This window comes from Neofelis nebulosa, chromosome 11, assembly GCF_028018385.1.
Source record: "Neofelis nebulosa isolate mNeoNeb1 chromosome 11, mNeoNeb1.pri, whole genome shotgun sequence".
NCBI classification, from domain to species: Eukaryota; Metazoa; Chordata; class Mammalia; order Carnivora; family Felidae; genus Neofelis; species Neofelis nebulosa.
Genome location: NC_080792.1, coordinates 14235401 through 14249730, shown reverse-complemented (window position 1 = coordinate 14249730; position 14330 = coordinate 14235401). Strand labels below are relative to the sequence as shown.

The window sequence follows — 14330 nt, the reverse complement described above, 5'->3', positions numbered from 1 at the left end:
CGAGCTGTCAGCACAGAGCCCGACGCGGGGCTCGAACTCAACGAGCTGTGAGTTCATGACCTGAGCCGAAGCTGGACGCTTAACCGACAGAGCCACCCAGGCGCCCCGGCTATAGCTGATTCTAATGGTTCAATTCAGAAATTAATCCACTTAACATGATTTTTTAAGAATAGAATTGTTATTTTTAGATGTGAATTTGGACATTGGATCTGGACATGACACATGTGGAGAAACCTCTTCAGAGAGTTACAGTTCTCCCTCTAGCCCACGACATGATGGAAGAGAAAGCTTTGAAAGCGAAGAAGAAAAAGACAGAGGTTTGCTCTTTGGAAGGGATATGGGGATGGTGGAGGGAAATGTGTGTTGTCTCTTAAAATCTGTCAGACATAAGTAATTTTATGCTCCTGTAACTGTCATTATTAATTTTAAATTTAATTGGTATAAAGGATGCCTTAATGACCACTGACTTGGAAGTTCCTAGCAGTGTTGATTTTTTTTAAGCTTATTTCACTGCATATGAAATTAAGTAGAAAGAAAAGAGTCATAATAAAGTAGTTTACTAGTGTAGAAAGATTGAAAATGTGTATGTTGCTAGAGGTACATATTTATAAGTTTCCTGTCTTCTGATGGATTGATTCTTTTGTCATTATAAAATACTCTTTTTTTTTTTTTTTTTTGTCTCTAGTAACTGTTTTTGGCCGAAAGTCTATTTTATCTGACGATAATAGAGCCACTCCAGCTCTCTTTTGGGTATTGTTTGTAGGGCACTACTTTTTCCATCCTTTCACGTGTGTTTTAAAATTTTTTATGTTTGTTTGTTTGTTTATTTATTGAGAGGGAGAGAGAAATCCCAAGCAGGCTCCCCGCTATTGGCTCAGAGCCCAGCGTGGGGCTCCAACTCATGAACTGTGAGATCCTGAGCTGAAACCCAAGAATCAGACGCTTAACCAACTGAGCCACCCAGGCGCCCCTTTCTGTCCTTTCACTTTAAGGCTGTTTGTGTCTTTGAATCCAAAGTGTGTCTCTCTTAGGATACAACAGCATAGAGTTGGATTATGGCTTTTGAGCCATGCTGCCCATCTCTGCCATTTGATTGGAGTGTTTAATCCCTTTAATTTTACTGTAATTACTGATAACGGAGGATTCACATCTGCCGTCTTGCTATTTGTTTTCTGTATGTCTTAGGTCTTCACTTCTTCCTCAAATAGAAGACCAGAGTCGGCCAAAAGTGAGACTGTAGTGCTTTCTCAGTGCTTTCCTGGGTTTACATACAGCCCTCGACATTAATGGCTGTATGTAAACAGCCCTGACATTAAGCCATCAAACATGGCCTTCTAGATTTTCAAGAATATGTGCAAGCTTTTCAAAGCTCCCTGCGGACATCTCATTCTTCAGTTTTTCCTTTTAAGGTTTTTGGTCAGTCTGTTGTTAGTCCCAACTGGTAATGCTGCCTCAGGCAGCCAGGTTGTTAAACATTTGCTGCTGATTGATTGTGACAAATGCCCTGTGGGTAAGCAGCTGTTAACACAGAGTGACCTGTAACTGCTAGATAGACATTGACAGTTTTCTGGGGATGGGGCTTTAAATAGCTCCACCCATGTTTCTTCCGGTGGCTGCTAGGCTGCTAGCTTTTATAGCTACTGTAGTTGCAAAACTATTCCTTTATAAGGCTACTTCTGAGCTAGAGAAAGTATGCTGGAATTAGGGCAAGTTAAAATGCCACAGTGCTCACTTTTCTTAAGAGATTCAGTAGTTTTTCTTGAATAAACACTCCTCAGATTGCTGTAAGCCTTTAGTTAATTTCCAGAGTTCTAAAAAAGTTGATTTTGACAGTTTTTGCTAGAATTCTTGTTCCTTTTATGCAGGGGTGGAGTGTCAGAGATCCTTACCTTACTATTCTGGAAATGAGATTTCAAAAATGTGTATGTTGAATGGGGATGTCATTCTTCACACATGGTAAAGACATCTGATTGGTAACATCTTGGTTATGAACATCTGCTTGGTAACATTTTGGTTCTAAGGTGTACCCATGGTAGTAGGAGGTATTAAATGATTTCTCTCGGGCCACCTGAAGATCTGTAGAGATCCTTCTACCATAGCTTTCTGAGACCTGAGCTTCTGTGTCAGAGCGTCCGGTCAGGTCTTCGGGAGCTATGGCCCTAAGTGCTCCTGCATCACATACAAATAAAACCGATCTTTACTGTGCAGCTGTTGTGAAGTCCTATCAGACATAGTGTGCAGTGACTCTACAGACCCCAGTTCTGCTCATCTGAGGCAACAGTGTACTTCTGGTCTGCAGTTTTCTTGTGAAAGAAAAAGAAAAAAAAAAAAGGAAATAACCGCCTAGAGCTATTATGAAGGTTAAATGAGAGAATTTTTATGCCTTCTCCAGAATAGACCAGCGTTCGGTGTGTTTCATTTCACATGCCATGCCCAATTCTGGAGGACGTACCAGTAATCCTGGGGTTCTTATGCCAGTAGTGCAATTTGGCCTCTCTGAGAACTGTGAGGAGTGCATCTGTACCTTGGGTTACTTTGCAGCCTCCCTTTCGTGTCGTCAGATTTGGCAAGTTGGTGGCTTAGATGGCGGAACTTGCCCTTTTTAGGATAGGCTCAGTTATCAAGTGGCTAAATGAGCCTTCCCTAAATGAAGAATCATTTGGAATATCTAAAAGCAGCAGGGGGGGGAGATGTCCACTGTGATAAAAAACTCTAATCATTTTTAGAATTTTGAGTACACAAAAAGGTGGCTTTAAAAAGCATGTGACTTTGTTGTTCTGTTGGTCATTATGGGGTTTTGTTTCAAGACTTTTATACTTTTCAAAGCCAGTGCAAAAAAGGGAGAGAGACCATCCCTGATTTGCTACATGAGTCCTTACAGTGCTCAGAAAACCGCTTGGTATCATTTAAACTCATGGGGCCATTTACTATGACTTAAGATTTAAAGAAAGCCCAATTCAAATGGAAATTTAGTTGACCACCTGAAAAATATTGTATCTTCTTTGGACTTAAATGTTTACCTTTTGGGCACCTGGGTGGCTCAATCAGTTGAGCGTCCAGCTTCAGCTCAGGTCATGATCTCACAGCTTGCCGCTTGAGACCCACGTCGGGCTCTGTGCTGACAGCTCAGAGCCTGGAGCCTGCTTCAGATTCTGTGTCTCCCTCACTCTGCCCCTCCCCTGCTAGCGCGTGCACATGTGTGCGCTCTCTCTCGCGCTCTCTCTCTCGCTCTCTCGCTCTCTCTCTCTCTCTCGCAAAAATAGATAAACTTAAAAAAATGTTTATTTATTTATTTTTTTAAATTTACGTCCCAAATTAGTTAGCATATAGTGCATTAATGACTTCAGGAGTAGAATCCACTGATTCATCCCCTACATATAACATCCAGTGCTCATCCCAACAAGTGTCCTCCTTATTGCCCCTTGCCCATTTAGCCCATCCCTCCACAACCCCTCCAGGGCCCTCAGTTCTCTATATTTAAGAGTCTCTTATGTTTTGTCTCCTCCCTGTTTTTATATTTTTGCTTCTCTTCCCTTATGTTCATCTGTTTTGTATCTTAAATTCCACATAGGAATGAAGTCTTACAATATTTGTCTTTCTCTGGCTAATTTCACTCAGCATAATACACTCTAGTTCCATCCATATTGTTGCAAATGGCAAGATTCCATTCTTTTGATTGCTGAGTAATACTCCATTGTGTGTGTGTATGTGTATGTGTATACATATGTACACATATACATACACCACATCTTCTTAATCCATTCATCTGTCAATGGACATCTGGGCTCTTTCCATACTTGGCTGTTGTTGATAGCGCTGCTACAAACGTTGGGGTGCATGTGCCCCTTCAAAACAGCACACCTGCATCCTTTGGATAAATACCTAGTAGTGTGGTTACTGGGTCGTAGGGTAGTTCTATTTTTAACTTGTTGAGGAACCTCCATACTGTTTTCCAGAGCAGCTGCACCAGTTTGCATTACCACCAACAGTGCCAAAGAGACCCTTTTCTTCCACATCCTCGCCAACATCTGTTGTTGCCTGAGTTCATTTTAGCCATTCTGACAGGTGTGAGGTGGTACCTCCTTGTGGTTTTGATTTGTATTTCCCTGATGGTGAGTGGTGTTGAACATTTTTTCATGTGTCTGTTTGCCATCTGGATGTCTTCTTTGGAAAAGTGTCTGTTCATGTCTTTTGCCCATTTCTTCACTGGATTATTTGTTTCTTGGGTGTTGAGTTTGATAAGTTCCTCATAGGTTTTGGATACTAACCCTTTATCTGAGATGTCATTTGTAAATATCTTCTCCCATTCCATCAGTTGCCTTTTAGTTTTGCTGATTGTTTCCTTCACCATGCAGAAGGTTTTTATCTTGATGAGGTCCCAGTAGTTCATTTTTCCTTTTGTTTCCCTTGCCTCTGGAGATATGTTGAGTAAGAATTTGCTACAGCAGAGGTCAGAGAGGTTTTTTTGCCTGCTTTCTCCTCTAGGATTTTGATGGCTTCCTATCTTGCATTTAGGTCTTTATCCATTTTGAGTTTATTTTTGTGTATGGTGTAAGAAAATGGTCCAGGTTCATTCTTCTATATGTCTCCATCCCATTTTCCCATCACCATTTGCTGAAGAGACTGTCTGTATTCCATTGGATATTCTTTCCTGCTTTGTCAAAGATTAGTTGGCCATGTGTTCGTGGGTCCATGAAATGTTTATCTTTTACTGTGTATTCCTCTGATGGTACAGCTACAGATAAAATGCCTTGGATAAGTTATTAATTTTTGGATACTTTTTTTAAAAAAGTTTAGCAAGAAGCACCTCAGTTATTAAGGGAAGTTTCTACTAGAACCACTTACTGATAAATTGAATTTCTTCTTTCTAGCAATTGAGCTAATAAACTGCTGACATTCTGTGTCAGTAGGCAGGTTCTGTTTAACCTTTCTTGAGAAAGACTGCTGTTAATGATTTGTTTTTAGTATTGTTTCAAAAATTTTTAACAGCTGACTATAGCCACTGTTACCTTAATAAATGTAAACATTTTAAGTACATTGTCCAGTTCTGCCTGTATTTATGAGCAAAAAGACATTGAAATAGGCACAATATTTAATTGCATGGTTTCCATACATATTCTTGCAGTATCTGGGTTTATGATGTTTATATGCTGTGAACTGGGCTTTCTCTTTTGCCCTTTTTATACCAAAAGTCAGGAAATCCAGGGGAAGTTTAGATTGCAGTTATTTCTGTATACAAGCGTAAGAGTGATTGCAGCAATAAACACCGTATGAAGTATAATTTTGTATTTGCCACTTCACTGGTTCTGCCGTTGGAGAAATGGCAGCACTCTTACATTTGTCTTGCTTCTTGTGTTCTAACACCATTTGTTTTATGACTATAGTCGTGGCTTTATTTCCCCGCTGAAATATTTAAGAGTAAGAGCATTTATTCCATTGTCTTCCATTCCCTTGCTCTAGATATTTGGGTTAAATGCAATCTTGTGATTGAGCTCCTTTAAATTGTGTCATGTACGGGAGACATCTGTGAAGACCTTGGGTTTGGAGTACAGAATATAAATTAAGCGAATTGCCTAAAATTGATGAAGGTTAAAAAATATCCAGTCCTTTTCTCAGTAATCAGGTGATACCAAATAAATCTCAGTCTTTGTATTGTGCTTCATTCAGCCTCCAGTTAACTTTTTTGTTGCTGATCTCTCCATGGATTTTTTTTTTTTAATTAAAAACTTAATTGTCTTAGAGCGGTTTCAGGTTTACAGTAAAATAAAGAGGGAGGTACAGAGATTTCCCATATGCTTCTGCCACATGAATAGCCTACGCCATTATCAGCACCACTCACTAAAGTGATACGTCTTTTGTCAAGGATGAACCTCCACTGACGCACTGTTATCACCCAAAGCCCATTGTTTACCTAAGGATTCATTCTTGCTTGTTACACCTTCGGTGGCTTTGGACGAATGTATAATGACTTACATTTACCATTATGATACCCTACAGATCGTTCTCACTGCCCTAAAAATCCCCTGTGCTTCATCTCTCCCCCCAACTCCCCACCCCTGGCAACCACTGGTCTTTTTATTATCTCCGTGGTTTCGCCTTGTCCCGATTCTCTTTTAAACGAAGTCCATAGACAGCCAAAAATTCTTGGCTGTCAGGTAACCGAGGGACACATTTCCTCCACTTCCAAACTTCAGAGTTCATTTTAGATACATAGTTCAAGTTTATTTCTAGCAAGAGATCGGAGTTCCGCTTTGACAGCTGTTTGTGTTTGTTTTCCTTAGACACAGACAGCAATTCTGAGGATTCTGGGAATCCGTCAACAACCAGGTTTACAGGCTGTGGTTCTGTCAACCAGACCGTCAGTGTCAAGCCACCTGTTCAGATTGCTTCGTTAGGAAGCGACAACGGAGGCCTTCTAGGAGACCCCCTACATGCGCCCAAGTATCAGCATATTTCTTTTATGCCAACTTTACACTGTGTCATGCACAATGGTGCCCAGAAGTCTGACGTTGTCGTCCCTCCACCCAAATCCGCTGACGGCAAGACAATAGGGATGCTTGTTCCCAGTCCCGTTGCAATTTCTGCAATAAGGGAGTCCACGAATTCTACCCCTGTTGGAATACTGGGGCCAACAGCTTCTACCGGAGAATCCGAAAAACACCTCGAATTACTGGCTTCCCCTTTACCTCTTCCGTCGGCGTTCCTCCCGCACAGCAGCGCCCCTGCTCTGCACCTGACAATTCAGAGGCTAAAGTTGCCGCCGCCACAGGGGTCCTCCGAGAGTTGCCCGGTTAACATCCCGCAGCAGCCACCCGCGAGTCTGAGCATCGGATCACCAAACACTGCCTTTATCCCTGTCCATAGCCCAGGTAGTTTTCCGGGATCTCCTGTGGCTACCACGGACCCCATCGCAAAATCTGCATCCCAGGTGGTAGGACTCAATCAAATGGTGCCTCAAATCGAGGGAAACACTGGGACAGTCCCTCAGCCTACCAATGTGAAGGTAGTTCTCCCAGCAGCCGGCCTTTCGGCCGCACAGCCACCAGCTTCCTACACCCTGCCGGGCTCCCCGCTTGCTGCCGGCGTGCTGCCCAGCCAGAATTCCAGCGTGCTCAGCACGGCGGCGGCGTCGGCCCAGTCCGCGGGTGCGGGCATCAGTCAGGCCCAGTCGGTTCCTCCCGCGGTTCCCACCCACACCCCAGGCCCCGCCCCCAGCCCGAGCCCCGCCTTGACACACAGCACCGCACAGAGCGACAGCACGTCTTACATCAGCGCTGTGGGAAACACGAACGCCAACGGGACAGTATTGCCGCCGCAGCAGATGGGCTCGGGTCCTTGCGGTTCTTGCGGGCGAAGGTGCAGCTGCGGGACCAACGGCAGCCTTCAGCTGAACAGTTACTATTATCCCAACCCGATGCCCGGACCAATGTACCGAGTCCCGTCGTTCTTTACTCTGCCATCCATCTGCAACGGCAGCTACCTCAACCAAGCACATCAGAGCAATGGAAACCAACTTCCTTTTTTTCTGCCTCAGACTCCGTATGCGAACGGCCTGGTGCACGACCCGGTCATGGGGAGCCAAGCCAACTACGGCATGCAACAAATGGCGGGGTTTGGGAGATTCTACCCTGTGTATCCAGCACCTAACGTAGTCGCCAACACGAGCGGTTCGGGGCCCAAGAAGAACGGGAACGTTTCATGTTACAACTGCGGTGTAAGCGGGCACTACGCACAGGAGTGCAAGCAGTCGTCCATGGAGGCCAGTCAACAAGGTAATCATGAGAGCTCCCAGAGGACTTGTTTTTGAGTGTGCCCGCTTCTCCCCACCTCACTGAGCGCGGGGAGCCTGTTGTGGCAGAAGGAGCTGGTGTGTGCTCACTTACAGATGGTGTGCTTTCAGTGACAGATCGTTCAGAGGCAAATGGGAAAACATAGCATAGACCCGGGCCACCCACCCAGCGCGAGGGAGTTGAGGAATTGAGTTTCCAGTGAGAGCCTAAGAACCGTTGAGGCACTTTTGAAGGAATATAATGGGAATTTGTGTCACATGATAGCAGATCTCTTGTTTGCAGCACTTTTTTTTTTTTTTTAAAGCTACGGTCCTGTTTTGTAGAGTAAGCGAAAGTTTTAAATAGGAGGAAGTGGGAAGTAATTCTAGTCACCCGACAGGTATGATTGTTAGTTATAGTGTGGTACACGTATGCACAGCCGGCTGGCCCCATGCACACTTCCCCCCCCCCCCCCAGCCACGCTGCCCCTTCCCTTCCCAGAAGATGCTTAAAAAAAGATGCTTAATGCATTTTAAGGAACAAAATATTTAAGCACTGGTTTGGGAGCAAGGGAGTTAGCTTGAACTCCGTTTAATGTTCTCGCCACCAGGAACAAGAAAGATGTTCTTAAATAAGTGGGAGTAAGATCACAAACTCAGCGTAGACGTCAGACTGTTCTCTCTCACTTGGATTTGGCTTTTGTCAATTTTGCCAAGTCTCATCCAGAAAAGAAGTCTTGAAGTGCGAATGTGTATTTGGCATTTTGAAAGGAAGATTGGGTTTGCTAGCTTTAGGTTGGACTTAAAGCACAAACTTCCTCTTACTTTGGAAGGTAATCCCGTGTACCATTTGGGACCATAGTGGTGCGGAGGAAGCTGCCTTCTGGCGAGCATGCCCTTTTGTTATCTTGTAGTGGTTTGTGATGCATTGCGTTGTAAGCAGTGACTTAGCAGTTCTGTCTTTCCCGTTTTAGGCACTTACAGACTGAGATACGCACCTCCCCTCCCCCCTTCTAATGATACGTTGGATTCTGCAGACTGAAACGCGTAAAGCTTGACTGCTTAATACCCTGACGTGTTGGGGAGTCATGGTGGGGTGTGGAGGGGAGGAAAGGAAAGGTATTTTGTTTGTGTTTCTTTGTCTATACATTTCCTAGATTTCTATGCACTTGGGGTTTTTCATTTCTGTTGTACTGATGTCCAAAACAAAAAAGAAAGCGTTGCTTTTGAGCCTCTGGTCTCCTGGTTCAACAACAGGCTTATCTGTATGATACATGTAATTTAAACCTCCAAACTATCAAAAGGAAAATGTTTGCTGTGCTTTTTTTTTTTTTTTACACTGAATACTTGCTGTGTGCAATGTTTACTGAATCTTTAAAACTGTGTATTTGACCTTTTTTCTTTTTTTTTTTTTTTTTTTTACAACACTGGTGACAGTCATATGGTTTTGAAAAAGAGAAACTTTGCTTCTTCCCAGCTTTTCTCACTTTCACCGCAAAGGACACACGTCTCCCCGCCACCCCCTTTCCTGTGGCCTGTAAATCCAGGGTGAAGTGCTTCACCTTCATCTGAGAGGAGAAATCAAGTTCCCCAAATCGTGTGTATATATGTAATAAACAGCATCACGTAAATACATATATGCAGTGCTTGTTGTCCAAATCAAAATGCAAGTTAAGTGGAAGAGAGCGGAAGAAGTAAAACCATATGAAACTGAAAAAATATGATGTATGAAGTGGACAAAGAGCTTTTTCTTAAAAAAAACAAAACAACAAAAAAAGTTTTTACTTCGTCATACTTTTTTAGCCTGTTGCTTCAGAGAGACATAAAGTGAACAAACGTGTGAGTGTCGTGTGTGTGTGTGTGTGTGTGTCTGTGTCTGTGATGAACGTCGACGGCTGATCTCTCTTGTAGTCTGTCACCGTGTCGTGCTAAAGAGACACTACTGGAGTAAAGATTGCTTCTTTTCTCACGCCGACTGTAGCAGTGATACGTTGTGTTCGAGATCTGTGTGGTCTGTTGCAGTCCGAGCGGAAGCTCTGGTTTCTGCGAAAGTCAGGTTCGTTCCCTAAGCCGTCTCTCTCGTCGCAAAGTCACTTTGATAAGTTTCCCACTCTGCGTGATCATAATGTGAAAGACCGGCTTCCGAGTGTGTGCAGACAGTAGTAATTATGTCTGTGTCCTGTCACTAAGTTTAATGCTGCTGTTTTCCAAAAAAAAAAAAAAAAAAAAAAAAAGTTTTTTTTAAAGCCAATCTATGTACTAAATTGCTTCCAGGTAATTTTTGATTTCCTAAAGTGCACTGAGATTATCTGGAAGCCTTGGGTGTATTTTTGGAACTGCTGCATTCAACAGCAATGAGCATCTGCCCCCGGACAGTCAGGGGTTCAGGGTCGGGCTGGTTTTGTTTTCCCATTCCTCAGTACAGAGCAGAAGGGATAGATTCGTGTCGTGTGGGGCAATGTCAGTGCCCAGCAGAGGAACTTAAATCCTTGGTCTGGGTTCAGAAGCCTAACAGATGGCTAGATAAAAGGAAAAACTTGAAGAAAAGAGAAGCTTCATTTAATGCTTCCTGGGTAGCATTTATATTTATAACAGCAATGTACATTTTGAAACTAACTTTCAGGGTGGGAGTTCGGGGGGAAGGGAAAGGGGTGGGTGTCAAGGGGTAGATGAAAGCTTTAATTTAAAGAAGAAAGTTCGCATAAAGGAAATTATTTTGATTAAATATATTTTATTTGATCTGGGTATTTTTGGACCACATTATTAAATTAATTGCTAAGCTGCCGTTGAGTTGTTCCAAGTGAGAGTTTTGATGAGCCACGTATGGGCCGTGTTGGGAACCACTTGCCAGTTGTACTTTATGGAGCTTATTTTATGATTTAAAATACTGTACTGTATATAGGAGGTATGTTACCTTCTCCTTATTTGTATGTTTACCATATACTTTGATATTTGAAATGTTATGTACTGGAAAGGCCACTTATATTTCTAGAACAGATTGGATTTTATGCAACCCTTTTTCCTTGAATTAACAGCAATAAAAAAAAAATGAAAAACAGCTTAAGAATTGTGGTTTATTGCAGATTTTGTAAAAATGAAAAGGAGGAGGGCCTCACACACGGTGATTTGTTTTTTCTTGTTAATGAATCGAGCCGTTTTCCCCTGGGACGTGGGGCGCCGAATCCCAAAGTTTCTTTACCACCTGGATGTTCTTCAGTTTCTTCTCCAGCAGCCTTGCTTCGGAGGTCACCTGTGTGACCACGGAGAGGAGAGACTGTGTTTCCGGGCCCACCGAGCGCACGCCGCGTGCCCAGAGCTGTGTTTCTGGTTGAGGCTTCCCTCCCCCAAAGTGTAGAGAACACGATTTGCTTTTGCAGATTCATTACGATGGTGTTTTTCCAGGCGACTCTCCGTGCGTTATTGACTAGCTTTTATTTCACCGGTTCTGTTGGCCGTGACCCAGTCTCCAGTCCGTTTTTACGCAGTCAGTAATTTACGGGGAGACCCTTTCCTCGTGTGCACCATACAGTCACGTCTGGTGGCGGTCCCTGAGGTCTTGTCGCGTGGCCCAGGCCCTGTCTGTCCTATGGTTGTCCCCCAGCATTCACGCAATAGCGGGCACTCAAGGGCTCCAGCTGACCGGACAGCAGACGATTGTCCAGAGGCATCTAATGAATGTCCCCTCTGGCCCCATTCGGACGGTGGGTTCCAAATGATCACAGCATTCCCGAGGCCCCAGCCCTCCCCTTCTCCCCTTCGGCTGGCACCCGTGCATCTACACGTGGGACACGCAAGCCGTAAGCCACCTTCACGTTAATGCGCAGGCTGCCCGTGTCCTTACCTGTGTCCCCTCCTCCCTCCTTTTCTGCCGCTGCACCAAGGAGCCCACGACTGTAAACTTTATTGTCCCCATGCCCTTCCCCTCACATGTCACATTCTCCTCCCTCACACACCGTGTACTACTTTTCTTGAGCTTTATGGAAAAGGTGTCTCGTACATAGTCTTGCATGACTGTCTCTACTGGTTTGGGGTCCTGATGTTACATTCCTGCAGTGTATTCATTGTCTCTAACTTTCCACTGTTCTGTTGTGTCTCATGGGGGAAAAACACAAACACACACACAATTTCCATTCTGTCCACAAACGTGGGTGCTTTTTTTTTTTTTTTTTTTTTTTTTTTTTTTTTTTGCTCTCACCGGAGCATGTTTGTACCATCTCCTGGTTCGTGCGTGCGAAGGTTCTTTAGGATATAAATCCAGGAGTGCCAAGTGCTGGGTTGTAAGACACACAAAAATGCTCAGTTTTCCAGGATTTGCCAAATTGTTTCCCAAGTGGTTTACACTCGCGCTGACAGCATCCGGTCCCTCAGTCCGTATCCTGACACCCTCCTGCATGGAGGTGACGGTGCCATGGAAGGCTTGGCATGGGAGGGCCAAGCATACCCTGGAAGAGCCCATGTCAGGCTCTGTGGAGGAGGGGAATGTGGAGAGGGGCAGGGTCCGGATGGTCCCAGTGTAGAAGAGGGGACGCAAGGCAAGGCTCGGGAATGGAAGCGACTGTGTTTTGTGGCCGGGGATGTGGGAGGAGGAGACGAAGGCCGGTGTAGGAGATGGAACATATGGAAAGAGTTGTGAGGTGTGTGGTTCAACAGGTAAAATAGAGTCAAGCTGGAGACTTTGAGGTCAGTTGAAAAATTAGAAATTACCAAGTTTTAAGTAGAGGAAGAACACGTTAATGATGGTACAGTAAAAACTTGGCTCGCGAGCATAATTAGTTCCGGAAACATGCCTGTAATCCAAAGTACTTGTATATATCAAAGTGTATTTCAGGAACCATTGACTCGGTTGCGATCATGTGGTGTTTGGCCGAATGTACGACTCATATGGCAAGACATCACTCATTTATCAAGTTAAAATTTATTAGAAATGTTTGCTGGCCTTGTGGAACGCTCGCAGAACAAGTTCCTCGCAATCCAGGGTTTTACGTATTTAAAGAAACGTGGATGGTTGACGAAAGAAAGTCTGGCCGTTCGAAGGCTGGTTAGGGCACCGGTGAGGCAGCGGGAAAAGTGGGGACAGAAGGAGGCAAGGGGAAGGAACCTGGGGCCTCTGAGCTTTATTTTCCCCAGAGAGAAAATGAGACTTTATTTTAAATTATAGCCATGAGGGTCAAATGAAATCACACGTGCGAAAGTTCGAACGTAATGAAATAGCGCCAAGGAGGCATGCCGATGTCTGTTGAATTCTTTTTTGATGAACAGGAGAATTGCACCGGTTGAGAGACCTGGAAATGCGGAGGGGAACTGAATCTAGGAGGAAGGGGTGGTGAGGAACCTAGCAAAACACAGTTCTGCGTTACGTTGGACTCAGTTATTTCAGCTCTGTCCACTGATAAAAGACCCCAAATATTCCCTGTCCTCAAAAATTAACTCTAGTCGGAGAGCCTACCAACTAATGGCGGCTATGGGCTGAGTCGTGCGGTTCTGATTATTCGATACTGGAGTAGAATAAGTTCGTTCACAAGGCAGATCCACATTTAACTTTTCACGTAAGTGCTAAAAATCAAATTTTTCTGACAAGGTTCCAGAAAGATGAAAGCACAGTGTAAAATAATTTTTTTTTTTTTGACAGGTAGCATCTAGTACTTAAAAGCATCATCCATTTGAGCTTGGAAGACGTCTTTTTTCAATTCTACATACTGGTTACAAAAGCACTCTAAGGTTGTTAAGGCAGTGAAGCCGAATGGAGGCAAGCGGTGACAATAGTTCGACCCCATAACCCTTCCATCGCTTCATCTCCAAAGAATAAAGAAAAATGCTGACTTCCCCCACCCCGGCCACCCCACAGAAAGGGCCATCTATTTTCAGAGAAATGAGGTGTGGGGGAGTAAGTGAGGAAGAGGGGTGCTCTGACTTTAAACGTGGTCGCCGTATCTCCGGACCTTCCTTTTGGGGGGCGGGTGGTGAGGGGGTAGAGGGGCCGGCTCTTATGAGCATGAAGGGCTCTGGGGTCCCAGGTGTCAACTCAGGTGTACCCATCACAAGGTCCGTACACAGGGGGGCAGCGCTGTCCCCCAGAGAACGCCCATTAGCACATTGGCTTTACACAGTTTGGATTCCGAAGGTCCATCTAACGTCAGCATTTGTTCACTGCTTACAACACAGCATTTGTGCCTGTAACATGCAAGTGTCTTGAGACACTGACCTAATTCTTTTTTTTTTTAATTTTTTTTCAACCTTTTTTTATTTATTTTTGGGACAGAGAGAGACAGAGCATGAACGGGGGAGGGGCAGAGAGAGAGGGAGACACAGAATCGGAAGCAGGCTCCAGGCTCCGAGCCATCAGCCCAGAGCCTGACGCGGGGCTCGAACTCACGGACCGCGAGATCGTGACCTGGCTGAAGTCGGACGCTTAACCGACTGCGCCACCCAGGCGCCCGAGACACTGACCTAATTCTTAAATGCATTCCTCCTTTGAAAAATGTGAGCCCTCTGGATTGGAGCGTGGGTACATGTTGCCTGAACTCTGTGTGTGTTTGCAAATGTCTGTGCATCTTGGGAGCAC

At 44.4% G+C, this 14330-nt stretch overlaps 1 protein-coding gene across 5 annotated transcripts in view; it reads left to right on the top strand.

Annotated features, from left to right (window-relative positions):
• Positions 1–13596, top strand: part of ZCCHC2 (zinc finger CCHC-type containing 2) — a 65740-nt gene extending 52144 nt beyond the window's left edge. For 2 of the 5 annotated variants that reach the window (XM_058691884.1, XM_058691882.1), the window contains 3 exons: positions 189–317; positions 6282–7772; positions 8743–10835. In XM_058691884.1, the coding sequence (XP_058547867.1) occupies positions 189–317; positions 6282–7772; positions 8743–8810 (1688 nt within the window). In that variant the 3' untranslated portion in view covers positions 8811–10835. Of the gene's footprint in view, positions 1–188; positions 318–6281; positions 7773–8742; positions 10836–13397 lie in introns of those variants that run through there. The other 3 variants (XR_009250860.1, XM_058691883.1, XM_058691885.1) reach the window with 3 other exon arrangements.
• Positions 13597–14330: the final 734 nt, after the last annotated feature.